At 47.2% G+C, this 18,872-nt stretch overlaps 1 protein-coding gene across 1 annotated transcript in view; it reads right to left on the bottom strand.

Annotated features, from left to right (window-relative positions):
• LOC142295520 (carboxypeptidase B-like) overlaps positions 1-18,872 on the bottom strand; it is a 49,223-nt gene that overhangs the window by 3,798 nt on the left and 26,553 nt on the right. The window contains 2 exon segments of the mRNA XM_075338620.1: positions 1,141-1,225; positions 13,265-13,467. Coding sequence (XP_075194735.1) covers positions 1,141-1,225; positions 13,265-13,467 — 288 coding nt within the window.

Raw genomic sequence — 18,872 nt, 5'->3', positions numbered from 1 at the left:
GATGAACGCAAGTAAGGAACCACGTGTTGTTGAATATGATTCTGATACACACTTGCATTCACTCTGCCATGCAGCTGTATGACAGACCCAACTCCTGCTACAGAAAACATTCCCCAAAACATAACACTTCCTCCACCACCTTAAACATGGACTTGAAAGAGTTTGTGATGTTGTAAAGATGCAATATTCTCAAAATCTCAGACTTGGAACAACCAAATTCTCTTGCTATGGCTGAGATCAGCTGACCTGTGTGGTGAAAGATGCAGGCTCAGCGTGTGAGCCCGCATCAAATGTAGTGACACTACTTTGGACGTACCAGTATGTCCAAGATCATGAAGGGTTTAAAAACGGATCCAGCTGAAATCAGTTTTTTAAAAACAGACAAAGTTGTGTCTGCACAACGTTTTTGCCAGCGGATTGCTGCTGGATTTCTTCTAATGCCTCGTTCCCGCTTCTGTTTAACACGGAAGAGTGCAATCCAATAAAACATCGGATTGCACTCGCACCAGTGTTATACAATCTTTCTATCACCAAATCGCAGCGTGGTGAGTGGCAGCATAAAACAGCTCTCACACACTTACAGTATACAACTCTAAGGTCGTGTGTGTTTGTGTTCAGACTGCAATGATGTCCTCCGAGTTTGGCCCAAAACATTCACCTCCAATAAAACACCTATTTCCTCAGTGTTTCCTATTCATCTTTAGAAATATTATTTTCTTATAATTTGTTAACCTCTTTACCCATGGCTCTCTCCTTCACGAAGAAAGGAAAAACTTTTGGACAGGACACTTATCTTTCACTCAAAACATTATTTTTATTTCAGTCTGGTCTATTTTCTGTACATCTTACGGCGAGTATACAGTGTCATAGAATCTACACATCTGCATGTAATGATGGCACGTTATTAAATAAGAATGATAATATGTCCAGAACTCCTTTGTAGCACATAGTCAATTATATATTACGATATATTCCTATGTTATTAGTGTATATTACTATTCAACAATATCCCAGAAATGAATCCTGAGGCCATAGCCATTTACATGCCTTCCTCATTTCTTTCACTACTGACCAGGAATGAAGAGCAAATATAAAGGCAAAGATTATTAAAAACCATAAATGAGAAAGCAACTGACTTACAAATTGTGGATGCAGAGGGTCCATAGATGTATTTTGTTTTATAAAGACTGGATAATTCTGCTATGGCTCCTTTAGATATTTCATCCTGGATAAATAAGAGAATAATTTTTTACTTTTGTATTAAATGAAGAAGTCAAATATTTTTGAATATTATTGTTTATATATTAGCTTTTTGTGGTGCATTTCTCTCCCAGACGTGGTTGGGTGGTCTGCTGTCTCAGTTGTAGACGTTAATTTCAAGTCTAAGGTTATCCAAATCATTACTTCTGTCAGGGATCCACTGCTGGATCGTCAATGTACCTCCAAGTATGAATGTATTGTCAGATAAACAGATAAGTAGAAACAAATAAATCACTTTAGGCAAATTAAATTTGCTTTGAATTTCACAATTTTTTTCACAGGTAAAATATATATTTGTGTGACGCCCTGGGCAAGCCAGGGGTCACAGGTCATGACACCACCACACCCTACACCCCGGATAGATACACCGAATCTAAACCAAAAATCCTTGTTGCCTTCCTCCAGGGGCTGATGTCCACACCAGGGGGTGGGCCAGGTGGTTGGCTCCGCCCACCGAGGAGTTCACAGCCCTGGAGGCGGGAAAAACCGGGCAGATAGAGTTTGGAGGAGGAAGTGGAAGGAGTTGAAAGGAGTCTAGTTTGGGAGTTAGTGGAAGTCAGAGTTTGAAGTGAGAGTGAAGTGGTAGAGGAGCAAGAGAGAGGAGTTAAAGTGAAGGAGAAAGTGACAGTTGAGAAAGCCTGAAGTTGGTCCGGGTGTGTGCCCCGGACTGAGACAGCAAGGTTAGCAGACGGCGGTGACCGTCTGCAGGAGAGGCTGATTGGAGGTTGCCGAAAGGACCGTGGACGGGTGGTGGCCCGGCGGTACCGGAACGGTATACGAAGAGAAGCCAGCACCATTGGCAGGGGCCTTTCATAGTATCATAGTTTTTAAGGTGGAAGGGAGACTCTAAGTCCATCTAGTTCAACCCGTAGCCTAACATGTTGATCCAGAGGAAGGCAAAAAAACCCCCAATGTGGCAAACAAGTTCCAATGGGGAAAAAATTTCCTTCCTGACTCCACATCCGGCAATCAGACTAGTTCCCTGGATCAATACCCTGTCATAAAATCTAATATACATAACTGGTAATATTACATTTTTCAAGAAAGGCATCCAGGCTCTGCTTAAATGTTAGTAGTGAATCACTCATTACAACATCATGCGGCAGAGAGTTCCATAGTCTCACTGCTCGTACAGTAAAGAATCCTCGTCTGTGATTATGATTAAACCTTCTTTCCTCAAGACGTAGCGGATGCCCCCGTGTTCCAGTCACAGGCCTAGGTGTAAAAAGATCTTTGGAAAGGTCTCTGTACTGTCCCCTCATATATTTATACATTGTGATTAGATCCCCCCTAAGCCTTCGTTTTTCCAAACTAAATAACCCCAAGTTTAATAACCTGTCTTGGTATTGCAGCCCACCCATTCCTCTAATAATCTTGGTCGCTCTTCTCTGCACCCTCTCCAGTTCAGCTATGTCCTTCTTATATATCGGTGACCAGAATTGTACACAGTATTCTAAGGCGGGCTTTGCACACTACGACATCGCAGGCCGATGCTGCGATGTCGAGTGCGATAGTGCCCGCCCCCGTCGCAGCAGCGATATGTGGTGATAGCTGGCGTAGCGAAAGTTATCGCTACGCCAGCTTCACACACACACTCACCTGCCGTGCGACGTTCCTGTGGCCGGCGACCCGCCTCCTTGTTAAGGGGGCGGGTCGTGCGGCGTCACTGCGACGTCACACGGCAGGCGGCCAATCAGAGCGGAGGGGCGGAGATGAGCAGGATGTAAACATCCTGCCCACCTCCTTCCTTCCACATATCCTACGGAAGCCGCAGTGAGGCCGGTAGGAGACGTTCCTCGCTCCTGCGACTTCACACACAGCGATGTGTGCTGCCGCAGGAGCGAGGAACAACATCGGACCGTCGCGTCAGCGTAATCATGGATTACGCCGACGCTGCACCGATGATACGATTACGACGCTTTTGCGGTCGTTAATCGTATCATCCAGCCTTTACACACTGCGATGTCGCATGCGATGCCGGAAGTGCGTCATTTTCAATTTGACCCCACCGACATCGCACCTGCGATGTCGCAGTGTGCAAAGTGCCCCTAAGTGCGGTCGCACTAGTGACTTGTACAGAGGTAGAACTATATTTTTTTCATGAACACTTATACCTCTTTTAATACATCCCATTATTTTATTAGCCCTGGCAGCAGCTGCCTGACACTGTCCACTAAAGTGAAGTTTACCATCCACCCATACACCCAAATCTTTTTCTGTGTCTGTTTTACCCAGTGTTCTGCAATTAAGTACATAATCATAAATGTTATTTCCTCTACCCAAGTGCATGACCTTACATTTATCTACATTAAACTTCAATTGCCACTTCTCAGCCCAATCCTCCAATTTACATAAATCTACCTGTAATATAAAATTATCCTCCTCTGTATTGATTACCCTTTCGGATCCCGGCAAGGCTAGGAGTCGCCGTGAATTTGCCAAATCCGTCAGTGAAGGGGACCTCCGGGTCTCCCAACAACTAAGTCCCGATTGAAGGCAACAGTCCACCCGTAGGAGAGAGACACCGCCACCGCCAAGGCACCAGTTTCTCAGGGCCATCGCCTGCGGGCAAAGAGGGGCTCCTCCGGCCCATATCCAATCACCACAACCGTGGGTGGCGTCACGGACAATAAATCCCCAAAACCAATCCCCTTTTCACTCACGGGCGAGGAGCGCCGCTCGAGTCCCCGGGATCCGGGCCATCGCTCGAGCCACCAAGCAGCAGAGGCCGCAGCAGCAGCCGGACCCGAGCAGTGGGAGAGCGCGGCGTCCCCTCCTCCGCCCGCGACATTTGTACCGTGTTAGCCAGTAGAGATAAAAATTGTTTAAATGAACTGAAGTCCTCAGTGGTTGATACCTTTTAATGGCTAACTGAAAAGATGGTAATAATAGCAAGCTTTCGAGTATACTCAGGTCTCTTCTTCAGGCTCAATATAACACAAAATCTGAAGAGTTACATATTTATACACAACAGGACATAGAATGGGGCAGTAAATAAAACAAGTTATGTGAAGCAGAACTATCACTATGGCAAGAGGACAAACTGTTGTGGCCATAAATATTGCTGCAGTTCAGTGTGAAAGTTTTATTGTCCTCTGATTAGGGTTTGGTCCAGGGCTATGATGCCCCCGGGGGTCTGAGGAGCACATCTCTTAGGCTGCTTTCACACTACGTTTTTTTAACATGCGTCATGAACGTTTTTTTGCTGTAAAAGTGGATCCTGTTTTTACAAAGAAAAACGCATGCAAATGCATGTGTTATTTTGCAGGATCCTGCCACTTGAAGTTTATGGGCGGGCATTGAAGTCATGTGATCGGGAGTGAGGGGAACTGAACGTGATAGACTGGGAGCCGGCATCTGACAGCTGCAGATGCTGGTAACCAAGGTAAACATCGGGTAACTAAGCGAAGTGCTTTGCTTGGATACTCGATATTTACCTTGGTTACGAGCGTCCATAGCTGCTAGGAGCCGGGCTTCCTGCTCCCTGCACACGTAACCAAGGTAAATATCGGGTAACTAAGCGAAGCCCTTTGCTTGGTTACCCGATATTTACCTTGGTTACGAGCGTCCGACGCGCTCAGGCGGGGGAGAGAGAGAAGAGAGAGAGGGAGGGGGAGGGAGGGGGAGAGAGGGAGAGAGAGACTGATCACGCCAGGCTGGTTTCTGGGCATGCTCAGATAAAGCAGGATCCTGTCTATCAGCATGCCAGCGTTCACATGCGTTTGTGTGCAGTATAGCCAGGATCCAGTGAAAAACAGTATTTGGACGCAGCTCAATAACGCTACAAGTAGCGTTTTTGAAAAAAGTTAAAAAACTGCAAGTCACTGGATCCTCACTATAATGCACGCAAACGCATGTGAATGCATGTTGATGCGAGTCCATTGCAAATGCATTGAAATGAAAACACATTTGCACTGGATCTGTTTTTGCGTTAAAAAAAACATTCATGACGCATGTTAAAAAAACGTAGTGTGAAAGCAGCCTTAATTGATGTAAAAAGACATGAATCCATGAGACACATCATTCCTGCTCTGAATGTGTCAAAGGTCATCATAAGTTTGTACTCCCATAGTCTCCTGTCTCTCTGGGACTTGAAGTTTCCTTTCAATACCAGCAATTTCATGTCCATGATGCTGTGGTCTGGGTTACAAAAATGTTTGGCCACAGTTAGATCTATACTTTTTTCTCTAATAGTGTGGCGATGAGAATTCATGTTGCCTTTGTAATACTGTAGGTAATGGGATACGCAAGGACTGCACGGAACCACGGGGGTTAATCAATGCAAATTTAATAATGTATTGCACAACACAGGAGGAGGAATAGTGCGGGAAAGGAGGGGGAAGAAAAGCGGGAATGTGCACAGCAGTAGATATAATGCAATATACATACAACCACTTTGAATAACTTGTCATGGGTGGGAAGCCTCAGATTGTACTCCCAAAAGCAAAACACAGAAATCCTTATTAAACAAAAAAAAATGCAGAGTCCTTGTTATCTTACTCGTATAACACAGTGCAGTCTTTTCCTATCTGTCCCTAACTAAAGTAGTGTGCACACTTAACTGCAGGTTTCAGCGTGGGGTACCTCGTCACCGTTGGGGCCCGTATTCCGCTGGCAGACACCTCTAAAGTTCAGTCTTTGTCCCGGGTCTGTAACTTGCACGTGCTGCCTGGCTCCTCGCTCCACATCCAGCCTCTTTGGATCTGTAATTTTGTAATTTGCACGTGCTGTCTGGCTCCTCGCTCCACATCCAGCCTCTTTGGATCTGTGTCTTGGGGGAGACACCACGCAACACTCTGAGGTACTTGGACCTCGGAAAAACAGGGCAGACTGAGGCCTTCTATCTTACAGCCCACTCCAGCACACTCCTCTCTGCCAAAAACACAGCCACATGTAGACTCCTCCTCCTCCTGTACCAGACTCAATCTAGTCACTTGAGCAGCAGGTGGCAGCATAACACAAGGAAGTCCACCAAACAGTCTTTTAACCTATATATATATATATATATACATATAAATGTTAACAGGTCTTACATTTCCCCCCCTCTTTAACCTCGGCCGTCCCGGCCGATACACTCCTGAGGCACTCTGCAAAGGGGCACACGGTGGCAACTCCTGCCCTGCTTCTCAACCTGTTGCTTGGGAGCCAATGTCGTAAAACAGGATTCAGTGACAGAACACACAAATTCATCTGCCAAGTACCGATCAGGGGGAATACCAGCATTAGCCCGCTCAGTCCGGCGTGGCACCACAGCTAACTCGCCAGACGTCGGCGCCGTATCAGGGAGTACAGTATTCTCGTCCCCATCTCTGGAGATTAGTGACTCCTGCTCTGCAGGGGTGGCACCTGTGTCTTGAACGGATGGGGGTGTGGATCTCTCCCAGTCTGTTGGGTTGGTCGGGGCCCGCCACCATTCTTCATCATCAGAGCCCTCTTCGAAGGTAACAGGAACAGGCACAGGCACCGTCTCCGGGGTACTTTGTCTGGTCCTGTCTTCTGAATAGCAGGGCCTCAGCATATTACGATGCAGGATGAGGGTGCCGCCTCTTTGCTCGCCTCTCACTTCGTATACTGATCCATGGGGCGAGATTCTTCTGATCACAATGTACGGCTCTGTTTTCCAGCGCTCGCTCAACTTGTGTCTCGGGTGTTTCTCTGCAACTAGTACTCTGTCTCCTGGTAAGAACGGGGTTTCACACACAGGTTTCCGCTGCGGGTGTGTCTTTTCTTGCAACCGCTTGGTGACAATTCGATGGATATTCTCCAGCCGTCGACGGTGACAATCAACCCAGGAACCTACGCTCTGACCTTCACTGATCTCGGGGGGAGCTAGGTTCAGCTCTTCAATGCCTCTTCCGGCTCTTCCAAACAGTAGCACGTATGGGGTGTACCCAGTGGTGGAGTGGACACGATTATTGTACGCCCACACGAGTTCTGCGAGATAGCCGGGCCAGTGATTCTTACGATCATCCTCCAACGTGCGTAGCATTTGTAGGAGGGTCCGGTTAAATCGCTCGCAGGCTCCGTTGCCCTGCGGATGATAAGGCGTAGTCCTTGACTTCTGCATTCCGTAAATCCTTTGCAGCTCTCTCATGACACTGCCCTGAAAGCAAGCTCCTTGGTCAGAATGTATTCTTTTGGGGCAGCCGTACACCCGGATAAAGTCATCACTGATGGCTCGAGCAGCTGATTCAGCCGTCTGATCTCTGGTGGGTGTCACCACCGCAAATTTGGAGAAGTGATCTGTCATCACAAGGCAGAACTGATAGCCCCGGTGGGAGTGGCCAATCTTGAGATAATCGATCATGAGTAGTTCCAACGGCTCTTTGGTTACAATAGTCTGTACTGGTGCTTGCTGTGGAGGAGCCTTACTTAACTCGCAGGAACGGCACAGTTTACAGGCCTTCTCTACTGCCCGAAGCATCTGAGGACAGTATACTATTCTTTGCAACCACTGGTAAGTCTTGTCCGGTCCGAAATGGGCTCCCTTCTCATGCGCCTCTCGGGCCAATGGTACTGCCATCTTCTGGGGTATCACTACTTGCCACCGTACTTCCAACTCTGTAGCTAGGTGCACCTTCCGATACAGCATCCCTTCTTGCACCGACAGCTTATCCCACTGGCTGAGAATCTGGAGGGCCACGTGCGACAGCGTGGCCCGTATTTCCTTTCTAGGCTTGCGCTGCTGGATCACCCACTCTTTCACTTGAAGCAGTTCTGGGTCAGATGACTGGATTTTCACCCATTCCTCTCTGGTTTGGCCAAGCAGGCGTGATGTCGTGCCCGACGTAATTTCCAGCATACGAGCCTCTACCACTTGAGCGGTGAATTTACTAAAGTCCGGAATTTCGTCTTCCTCCAACTGTTCATCTCTCTCCCCCACTGGGGCTTCGGTGGTAACACGAGAAAGCGCATCCGCATTCTGATTTTCATGCTTAGAGCGGTACTGCACATGATAATTGTATCTGGACAGTCGTGCCAGCCACCTCTGTTCCATTGCTCCCAGTTTGGCGGTGGAGATGTGAGCCAGGGGGTTATTATCCGTATAGACTTCAATTTGAGCTCCCGTGAGATATTCCGAGAACCTTTCGGTTATTGCCCATACTAGTGCCAGTAATTCCAACCGAAAGGAACTGTAATTCTCGGGGTTGCGCTCAGCTTCTCGCAACGTCCGACTTCCATATGCAATCACCCGTTCAGTACCATTCTGTACCTGGGCCAGTACTGCACCCAGGCCGTAGAGGCTCGCGTCTGTATACAACCGAAAGGGGAGGTTATAGTCTGCATAGGCAAGCACAGGGGCGCTAACCAAGGCCTCTTTCAATCGGTGTAAGGCTTCTGCTTGTCTTGGTCCCCAGCAAATTTTCTGTGCTTTTGGTCCTTTCGCAGTGCCTCGGAGCAATTCGTGCAAAGGTTCTGCCTCCTTCGCGAAATCTTTGATAAAGCGACGGTAATATCCGGCTAGCCCCAGGAAAGCTCGAACCTCCCGCACTGTGCTGGGTGTGGGCCATTCTAGCACTGCTCTCACTTTCCCATCGGAGGGCTGTACGCCGGCTTCCGACACCTTGTGTCCGAGATATTCAATCTCTTCCTGAAAGATCCGACATTTTTTTGGTTTTAGTTTAAGCCCATGGGCCCGTAACCGCTGAAACACTTGGCCCAGGTTTTCTAGATGTTTCTCAAAGGTTGCAGAATACACTACTATGTCGTCCAGGTAAATCAATGTGGCCTCGAAGTTCATGTCTCCAAGGCAACTTTCCATGAGGCGCTGAAAAGTTCCTGGGGCATTATTTAGTCCAAACGGCATGCGATTGAACTCGAAGAGTCCCATGGGTACAATAAATGCGGTCTTGGCCTTGTCTTTCTCTGCCACAGGGACCTGCCAATATCCGCTGGCCAGATCGAGGGAGGAGAAGTAACGTGCCTTTCCCAACGCCGACAGGGACTCCTCTATTCGGGGCAGAGGGTAGGAATCACGAACCGTGCATCCATTAAGCTTGCGGTAGTCAACACAGAAGCGGGTAGACCCATCCTTTTTCTTGACCAGCACGATTGGGGCAGCCCATGGACTCTGACTTTCTCTTACCACCCCGCTCTTCAGCATCTGCGCCAAAAGCTCTTTTACCTCTTGGTAGTACTTTGGGGGTATTTGCCTGTACCTTTCCCTGATCGGTGGGGCATCTCCTGTGGGTATTTCGTGCTGAATCTTGTCAGTACAGCCGAAATCTTCTGCGTGACGGGAGAACGTGGCTTGATTCTCCCAAATAAAGTCCTCTATGGCTTGGGCTTGCTCCGAATCGAAGGGGCTCAGGTCCACTCCCATCTGCCCTAAGATGACGCGACTGTTCCATTGATCAGTGGGTTTCTCTTTTCTTTCCATAGAAAGAGCCCAAGTCCAGGCTTCCCCTGCCATGGGCTGCAATTCAATCGATTCTGCAGCCGCCACCTCTTCGGGCGCCAGGTAGACATGGGCAAGAACAACTCCCGAGGTCAAGGTGTAGGCCTGTTCACCGGTGTTCACGCAACGGAAAGGGACCCTTCCATTTCTTACTGTTGCTAAAGTGCGAGCCACCAACGGTTCGTCTCCGTTCTCTTCACCACGGTAAGGCTCCACCAACACCTCCATCCCCTCGAGTGTACGGTGGGCCCCGACTGGCAAGGTGAGGACTGTCTCACGATTTGGAGGTAGAGTAATTGTTGTCTGTCTTGGGACTCGAACCCTCCCCACCGGGTAGCGGCTCCCACCATTCTTCCACAGTCCTCGGGCACGGATAAGGTGTTGGAAGACCTTTTGGGCAGGCCTGTTAGCAACTGTTGTCTTCCAGTAATCACAGCCCCCCTTGTTGAAGAGCAACTGGTCTAATTCTTTCAGGACGTTCATACCCACGATAGCTGGCACCTCTCTGTCGTACCGGCCCTCCGTTAACACAATCCCTTTTTTGCCTAAGTTCTGGCCACAGGCACGTATGTTCATCCACACGACCCCTACAACCGGAATGGGAAGATTGTTTTCAGCCCTCAGTTTGATATGTGCCCCTTTGTCAATGGATACAGTTTGTCCAAAATGTTGGTAGAAGAACTGTTCTGGCATGGTGGTCACTTGGGACCCAGTATCCATCAGGCATTTTACTTCTTTCCCTTCAAATTCGGCCGTGATCGTCGGCGTGCAGGCTGCTATATCTTCAGGGCGTTGGTTTTCTCTAAGCTCAGTTGGTCTCCCCGCCATGTGCCCATCCATGGAGGGAGGCACTAGTTTAACGGTGGTCTTTCTTGAGAAGTCTTCCTCTCCGGACAGTGTCGGAATAAATGGTTCCGATTTCCACAGTTCCAACACCGGTAGTCTTCAGCGGGTCTCGGTCGTCTCTGCTCGATCTGTCCCCTCTCTTCTTGATAGGTATGCGTGCGGGTATTTGGCCGCGGTGCTGTCGTTCTTACTTCTGACGCCGGGGCTTGCATATTCTTCAGCAACTCTTGTAGAGCAGTAACAGTCTCTTGTAACTGATCCACTTTAGCCTCAAGTTGGCTCGGTTCTCGTTTTTTCTCACCCGGGACTACCTTATGCATACAAACTTCACCCAAGGCGTTCTGCGGGTCGCAATTTTCAGTTTGTGTGCGGGAGACTGCTTCTTCCAATATTTCCTGGAAAGTTAGTTTTTTTTCTACCCTGAGCCGTTCACGGAGGGCACCTTTGATCTTGGGGTTATGTAATCCGCGGAGGAATTGATCTCGCAGGGTACGGTCAGCATAACCGGGGGTTTGTGCTAGCTCTGGCTCTGCTGTAAGCATTTGTCTCATTATTCTCTGGAGTGCATTTGCATACTGTGGCAGACCTTCTTCTTCACCCTGCAGCCTGTAGAACAGTTGCGCCTGTAAATCTCCTGCTTCTGGTTTCCCGCCATACACTCTCTCAAGAATCTTCACCACCTGCTCTAACATCTTTCGTTCACTCTCAGGGCGCAATAAAATAGTCTCTTGAGCATGGCCTTCAAGGGCAATCAACAATATCTCCCCTTGATTTTCTGCAGTCACTCCTGCTACTCTCAACATGCCCCTCACTCTCTGCGCCCAGTCATGGAGAGGTACATTGCTGCCAGTAAATTTTGGTATATGGGTCAGCATAGCCCCCAGGGACAGCTGCCTTGCTGGTATTCCCCCATCAGGTTGTATTAGAACACCTCCATCAGCGACACCCCCCTGTCCGTCCATTGTTCCGTACCAGCCTGCGTATCCTGCCGACTACGCCAAATGTAATACTGTAGGTAACGGGATACGCAAGGACTGCACGGAACCACGGGGGTTAATCAATGCAAATTTAATAATGTATTGCACAACACAGGAGGAGGAATAGTGCGGGAAAGGAGGGGGAAGAAAAGCGGGAATGTGCACAGCAGTAGATATAATGCAATATACATACAACCACTTTGAATAACTTGTCAAGGGTGGGAAGCCTCAGATTGTACTCCCAAAAGCAAAACACAGAAATCCTTATTAAACAAAAAAAAACGCAGAGTCCTTGTTATCTTACTCGTATAACACAGTGCAGTCTTTTCCTATCTGTCCCTAACTAAAGTAGTGTGCACACTTAACTGCAGGTTTCAGCGTGGGGTACCTCGTCACCGTTGGGGCCCGTATTCCGCTGGCAGACACCTCTAAAGTTCAGTCTTTGTCCCGGGTCTGTAACTTGCACGTGCTGCCTGGCTCCTCGCTCCACATCCAGCCTCTTTGGATCTGTAATTTTGTAATTTGCACGTGCTGTCTGGCTCCTCGCTCCACATCCAGCCTCTTTGGATCTGTGTCTTGGGGGAGACACCACGCAACACTCTGAGGTACTTGGACCTCGGAAAAACAGGGCAGACTGAGGCCTTCTATCTTACAGCCCACTCCAGCACACTCCTCTCTGCCAAAAACACAGCCACATGTAGACTCCTCCTCCTCCTGTACCAGACTCAATCTAGTCACTTGAGCAGCAGGTGGCAGCATAACACAAGGAAGTCCACCAAACAGTCTTTTAACCTATATATATATATATATATACATATAAATGTTAACAGGTCTTACACCTTTTTGCTAGATTCTATTGACCAGGACTTCATCTGTCTATACTGGTCTGGTCACCAATGTGATCTTCACTGAGCTATTGTCGGCCTCTTCTGGCACGTGGCATCTTTGAAATCTCATGCGCTTACTAGACAGAAATGTCATGACATTACGTGATGAACGCCACTTGACATCCTGACATTCAAGAAAAGGACAAGACCGGAGTGAGGCTGCGCAGTGGCATGGATGAGAACTGGATTAGTTCACTGAAGAGGCCCTAAGGCAGTGATCCCCAACTATTCTGACCTTGAGAGCCACATTTAGCTCTGAGAGAGAGTCGTGAGCCACATTCAACTCCCACCCCACTCAGTAGTGACACTCAAAGCCCCCTATACTGGTATAATGACAGCCAGAGCTTTTCCACAGAAATCACATAGAGGCAGTAAACCAAGATCCAGGGGGTTCCTACTTTACCCCTGTCCAGATCTGCTCTTCTGTACAGGTCTACTCACAAAAGTCACCATCTGGAGACCTGCTCATAGCGGTTTGGTAGACCTGGTGATAATGCACCAAGCTTGAAGACAGCCGCGAGCCACACATCATGGGCCCGCGAGCTACATGTGGCTCCCAAGCCATAGGTTTGGGACCTCTGCCCTAGGGCGTAATATGAATAGTATAGATTCGATTTCTATAACATAAATTTGAAGCCAATTGCATTTCCTCGCCAAGTTCAAGCGAACTGACAAAATTAAATTTCTGTAACTCTTGCTCCACAATGAAGTCAGTTATAGGAACAGTTTAGTGTTAAAAATTTTAAGAAAAATATGGCAATATGGCAGCTAAAATCCAGACAAGAATGTAAACTATTATACTGTACTTTAATAAAAAAAACATTTTAAAATCACAGTATCTATCATCCACTGTTCAGGTTACACCTGATGTACTTAGTCATAGGAAGTGTACTTGCCAGTTCCTGCGCATTGGGTGCGGGATCAAATGTATAGGAGTAGGGGTACAATAACATCTGGGAGTATGAATGGATACTGATGTAAGCTTTGATTGACTTTAGGCGGTTGAGGATGAAATTGGCTACATTCTTTGTTTCTTCCTCAGACCCTGGTGACTTTCCACAGTAGACTTCAGTGCAGGGCTTATCTGATGATCCGATCTCTACAAGACATAAATGAACTTCTGTTAATATTTTTGCTAATTTGAAATATATATTGGCTAATTTGGTCACTTCATTAGAAACACTTGATCTTTCTCGATTGGAGATTTTCTCTATCAAAGTTACATAGGAGTGCAAGATTTGTGTGCATCAGTGTCAGTGTGAATCCGCATTAGGATGGGAAAATGAAACAATATGACAGATTAAAGGGTGCTTTACATGCTGCGTCATCGCTAACGATATATCATTGGGGTCATGGTATTTGTGCCGCACATCCGGCGTTGTTAGCGACATCGCAACGTGTGACAGCTAGGAGCAACAATCGCAAAAACGTCAAAAACCGTTGACACGTCGCTCCTGTTCATAATATCGTTGGTGGTGCATGCCGCTGGTTGTTCATCGTTCCTGCGGCATCACACGTCGCTATGTGTGACACTGCAGGAACAACGAACATCTCCTTACCGGCGTCCACCGGCAATGAGGAGGGAAGGAGGTAGGCGGGATATTCCACCCGCTCATCTCCGCCCCTCAGCTTCTATTGGACGGCTGCCGTGTGACGTCGCTGAGACGCCGCACGAACCGCCTCCTTAGGAAGGAGGCAGTTCGCCGGCCACAGTGATGTCGCAGGGAAGGTAAGTCCGTGTGACGGGTGTAAGCGATGTTGTGCACCATGGGCAGCAATTTGCCCATGACGCACAACCGACGGGGGCGGGTACGATCGCTAGCGATATCGATAGCGATATCGCAGCGTGTAAAGTGCCCTTTAGACTGAGGCATAATCATCAGTGCTTGATTAGCCTGGGCCAGTATTTATAAACCACCGTGTGGGTTTTTCTTATGCAACGTAGTTGAGAGTAAACCTCGAATAGTAAGGGTACTTTGCACATTGCGACATCGCTACTGCGATCTCGTTGGGGTCAAATCGAAAGTGACGAACATCCGGCGCCGGTAACGACGTTGCAAAGTGTAAAGCCTAGAAGCACCGATAAACGATTGCAAAAGCGCTGAAAATCGGTGATCTGTGTAGTTTCGGTCATTTCCATAATTTAGCTGCAGCGACAAGCACGATGTTGTTCCTTGTTCCTGTGGCAGCACACATCGCTGTGTATGAAGCCGTAGGAGCGAAGAACATCTCCTTACCTGCGTCCCGCCTGCAATGAGGAAGGAAGAAGGTGGGCGGGATGTTTACGTCACGCTCATCTCCGCCCCTCCGCTTCTATTGGCTGCCTGCCTTGTGACGTCGCTGTGATGCCGCATGACCTGCCCCCTTAGGAAGGAGGCGGGTCGCCGGCCAGAGCGACGTCGCAGGGCAGGTAAGTGCATGTGAAGCTGCCGTAGCGATAATGTTCGCTACGGCAGCTATCACAAGATATCACATCTGCGACGGGGGTGGGGACTATCGTGCTCGGCATCGCTACAATCCGCTAGCGATGTCGCAGCGTGCAAAGTACCCCTAAGAAAAGCATTCAGTGACTGGGGATCCTGTGGATGTAATCAACTCTTCAATAAAAGACGTGAGTGAAGGAAATCAAGGTGTATTCAGATTAGTGGCGCAACTACAGTAGCATGCAAATATTTGGGCACCTCTGGTCAAAATTACTGTTATTGTGAACAGTTAAACAAGTTGAAGATTAAATGATCTCTAAAGGGCACAAAGTTAAAGGAAATCTGTCACCAGGTTTTTGCACCTATTCTGAGAACAGTATAATATAGGGCTAGAGATCCTGATTCCAGCAATGTGTCACTTACTGGGCTGCTCGGTATAGTTTTGAGAAAATCAATGTTTAATCAGCAGGAGATTATCATTAGAGGACTATTGGCCTACTGCCAAGTAGCAAAAATGAAGAAACCACAGCGAAAATGGTTGTATGATTAATTATGCATTAGATTATATATTCATTTATCAAATCACAAAAACTCAGCAACCCAATCTATGACTACACGTAACATACTGGATAAATTGCATAGGGGTACAGAAAAAGCAAAAAAAGCGCAAAACATGATCAAATGTGCTGATTACAAGTGAATACATTTTATTGATCAAGGAAGGTAGAAAACCATCATGTGAAATTAAAATTCAAGAAGAAAGGAATACCCAGGGTGACTCATCTTGATAATTGTAGACATATGGAAAGTACACCATCTGTGGCAGTGGAAATCATGCAAAGATATATTGAATAGAAGAAAAAAATAATTCAGTTTCCGGAATAATATAAAATCTTGTGCAAGCTTTATTTTAAAGGACGTAAAAAATACTTGTCATTACAGGGGACAAAATAGGGAGCCCATGTGAGGCTACGCATTTCGAACGCTACCTGCGTTCTTTGTCAAGATATTTGAGCAGAGCTGTACCAATTTAAGGATATGTTTGAACATTAAGTGATATACTAGTTAGGAGGCATAGCATTAAATTACTATGGAGAAAGCAGCATAATTTCTCATCTCAACTATAGTGTCAGCACATAATCATATAACAGTGGAATACCCATTAGCAGACACAATTTTAATTACTATAGAGAAAACAGCATAGATTCTCATATCAGCAACTATCTGTGCATAAGCATGGCTGGCTACTGAAAAATTACAGGTATAAGCAGGCATTTAAGTGCAGTATGGTTGTGTCCTATTACCTTCCAGATGGCAGGGACAATATGGCACAGTCCACCGGGCACTTTAACTGCCCAACGTACGTTTCAGCTCGCGCCTTTGTCCTTCCTTGATCGATAAAGTGTATTCACTTGTAATCAGGACATTTGGTCGTGTTTTGTGCTTTTTTGTTTTTTTCTTTGCCAAGTAGTCAAGCATATTCATGAGCTTTGTATAACCCCGCCCCACCATTGATTACAGTGTACACAGAAAGCTGCCAATCAGTGATGTGGGCAAGGTCATAGAGCTCCACATTCAAATAACTGGTAGAACTGCAGCAGAGAAAACAGTAATTTTATCAAAATGACAGCAAGCATCCATCCCAGCAAGTGATACATCGCTGGAATCAGGGTCTCTGTCTTCAGATTATGCTGCTCTCAGATCAGATGGGAAAAAAATGGAAACAGATTTCTTTTAAAGATGACACATGTCCTTTGTGTTTTATGCAAGAAAAATATATTTTAATTTTTTTACATTTTTAAATGACCAAAAAAGGAAAGAGGGACAATGAAAAAGGTTGGGCACCCTGCCTGGTTAATACCTAGTAGCACCCACTTTGGCAAGTATCACAGCTTGTCAATGCTTTTTGTAGCCAGACAAGAGTCTTTCATTTCTTCTTTGATGGATTTTCTTTTCATCAATTCAATTCTTCTTTGGGAAAGTCTTCCAGTTCTGTGAGATGCTGCCTTGGTCGTCTTGCATGCACTGCTCTTCTGAGGTTTAGCCACGTATTTTCAATCATATTCAGATCAGGGGACTGTGAGGCCTATTATAAAACCTTCAGCTTGCACCTTTTGAGGTAGTCTATTATGGATTTTGACTTGTGTTTTGGATTGTTATCCATTTCTAGAAGCCATCCTCTTTTCAACTGCAGCTTTATTACAGACGGTGTTATGTTTGCATTAAAAATTTGTTGAAATTTCATTGAATCCATTCTGTCTTCTACCCGTGTAATGTTCCCCCCTGCCATTGGCTGCAAAACATCCCCAAAGCATGATTGGTCCAACCCCATGCTTAATGTTTGACGATATGATCTTTCCCTGAAATTCTGTGCCCTTTTTTCTTCACACATGACTTTATTCATGATGGTCAAAGAGTTCAATTTTAACCTCATCAGTCCACAGGACTTGTTTCCAAAATACATGACTCCGGAATGTCTGACTGAAGGCCATTGACCTTCCCCAACAACCCCCTACCCCTTAGGGTTCTTATCTAAAATAAACACAAACACTGTGTGACGTTGGAATATAAAGGCCACAGCAGCCCCATTTATTCATAACATAAACATCAGCCATGTAACAATACAACTCTTCATTGAAGAACCCGAAAAAGGAAGGGGGGGGGTACCTGAAGGTTAACCAAAATGTTCTTTGCAACATCAGCCCGTCTCCTGACCCTCAGCCGCAACACACCGACTCGAGAGCCCAAGCCAGATGTTGCCCCCACTATGTCCCGCTGAGACTCAACCCAGCAAGCACCCGTTTACCAAACAATTGCACCGCTAGAGGTAACCCGCTCCGGCACTGGGTTCCGTCCTCTCCTCTGTGCAAACCCCCACCTTCAGACACCCCCCTCCTTTCCGCCGCTGCGACAAATACGATCTTCCTTCTTTTCTTCATCGATGTCGAATCCACAATTAGGGCGGGCGGGCGGGAACGATTCCAGTCACCGTCCAGGTAGGAATGACCCACCCCCCCTCTGACCTGCCCTATATACTACCCCCTATAGCCACCACCCCCTGACCAATCAAACTGACCCCTGATCCTAACTGCCCCTTAGCACCACCCCCAAATTTCGCGCCCAAACTGACTTTCTCCATTAACCCCTTATTAACCCTATGGCCTGGCATCCCTCCTAGTCATGTAGCCCTCCCTTAAGCCCCTTCGGGTCAGCAGTCCGGGCTCTTCCTTTAGGCTTGTTCTGATGTTCTTTTGTATACTTCTTAAGCTGAATTTTATGGTGAGAATGCAGGAAAGGTTTTCTTCTGGTGACTCTTTGTTCAGGTGTCTCTGAACAGTACAACAATGTACTACAACTCCAGAGTCTGCTAAATCTTCCTTAAAGTCAAGCGGGGGTTCTGATTTGTCTCTTTACTAGAGATGAGCGAGCCTCTAAAGGCTCGAGTTTGGTTCGGTTCGTCGAACGGAGGCCGCATTCAAGTTCGGCTCGACGAACTGTTCGACGAACCTCTCGAGCCCCATTGAAAACAATGGGAGGCAAACACAAACACATAAAAACACATTATACATGTACACATACAGTTAATAAACATTGCCATAACACTTACAGGGCCCCGCAACGCGTCCTGCACTCTGTCTCCCGCCGCTTTTCCTTCCGATAATCGCTGCGTCCTCCCGGTAACCAGCACCGATGATAGGACCTTCCGTGACGTCAAAATAGCCATGTGACCAGTCACATGTCTATTATCTCATTGGCTACTGGTCACATGACTATGACGTCATGCTAGGTCCTGTAAGTGCATCTCTCCGGTAAGCGGTTCTCGTTTGAGTATGTCCTTTTACCGGCGAGATGCTCTGGTACATGATGGGCTTCTCCGTCCATGCATGTCGGCGCTCTTTACAGAGTCAACCCACATGCAGGGACTAGCTGTCGCAGCCAGTAAATAGCGGCACCGGGAATCACGTGATCGGAGCACCGTTGCTATGGTAACCCGTCTGTCAGCGGTGATGTCACCGCTCACAGCCGGCAGCCTCTGGACACACACTGAGTGATTACTGCACGGAGCAGCAGCGTCTTCCTC

The sequence above is a fragment of the Anomaloglossus baeobatrachus genome, chromosome 3, assembly GCF_048569485.1.
Source record: "Anomaloglossus baeobatrachus isolate aAnoBae1 chromosome 3, aAnoBae1.hap1, whole genome shotgun sequence".
Classification (NCBI taxonomy): domain Eukaryota; kingdom Metazoa; phylum Chordata; class Amphibia; order Anura; family Aromobatidae; genus Anomaloglossus; species Anomaloglossus baeobatrachus.
Note: the sequence above shows the minus strand (reverse complement) of the source record. Positions and strands in the feature narration are given on the sequence as shown.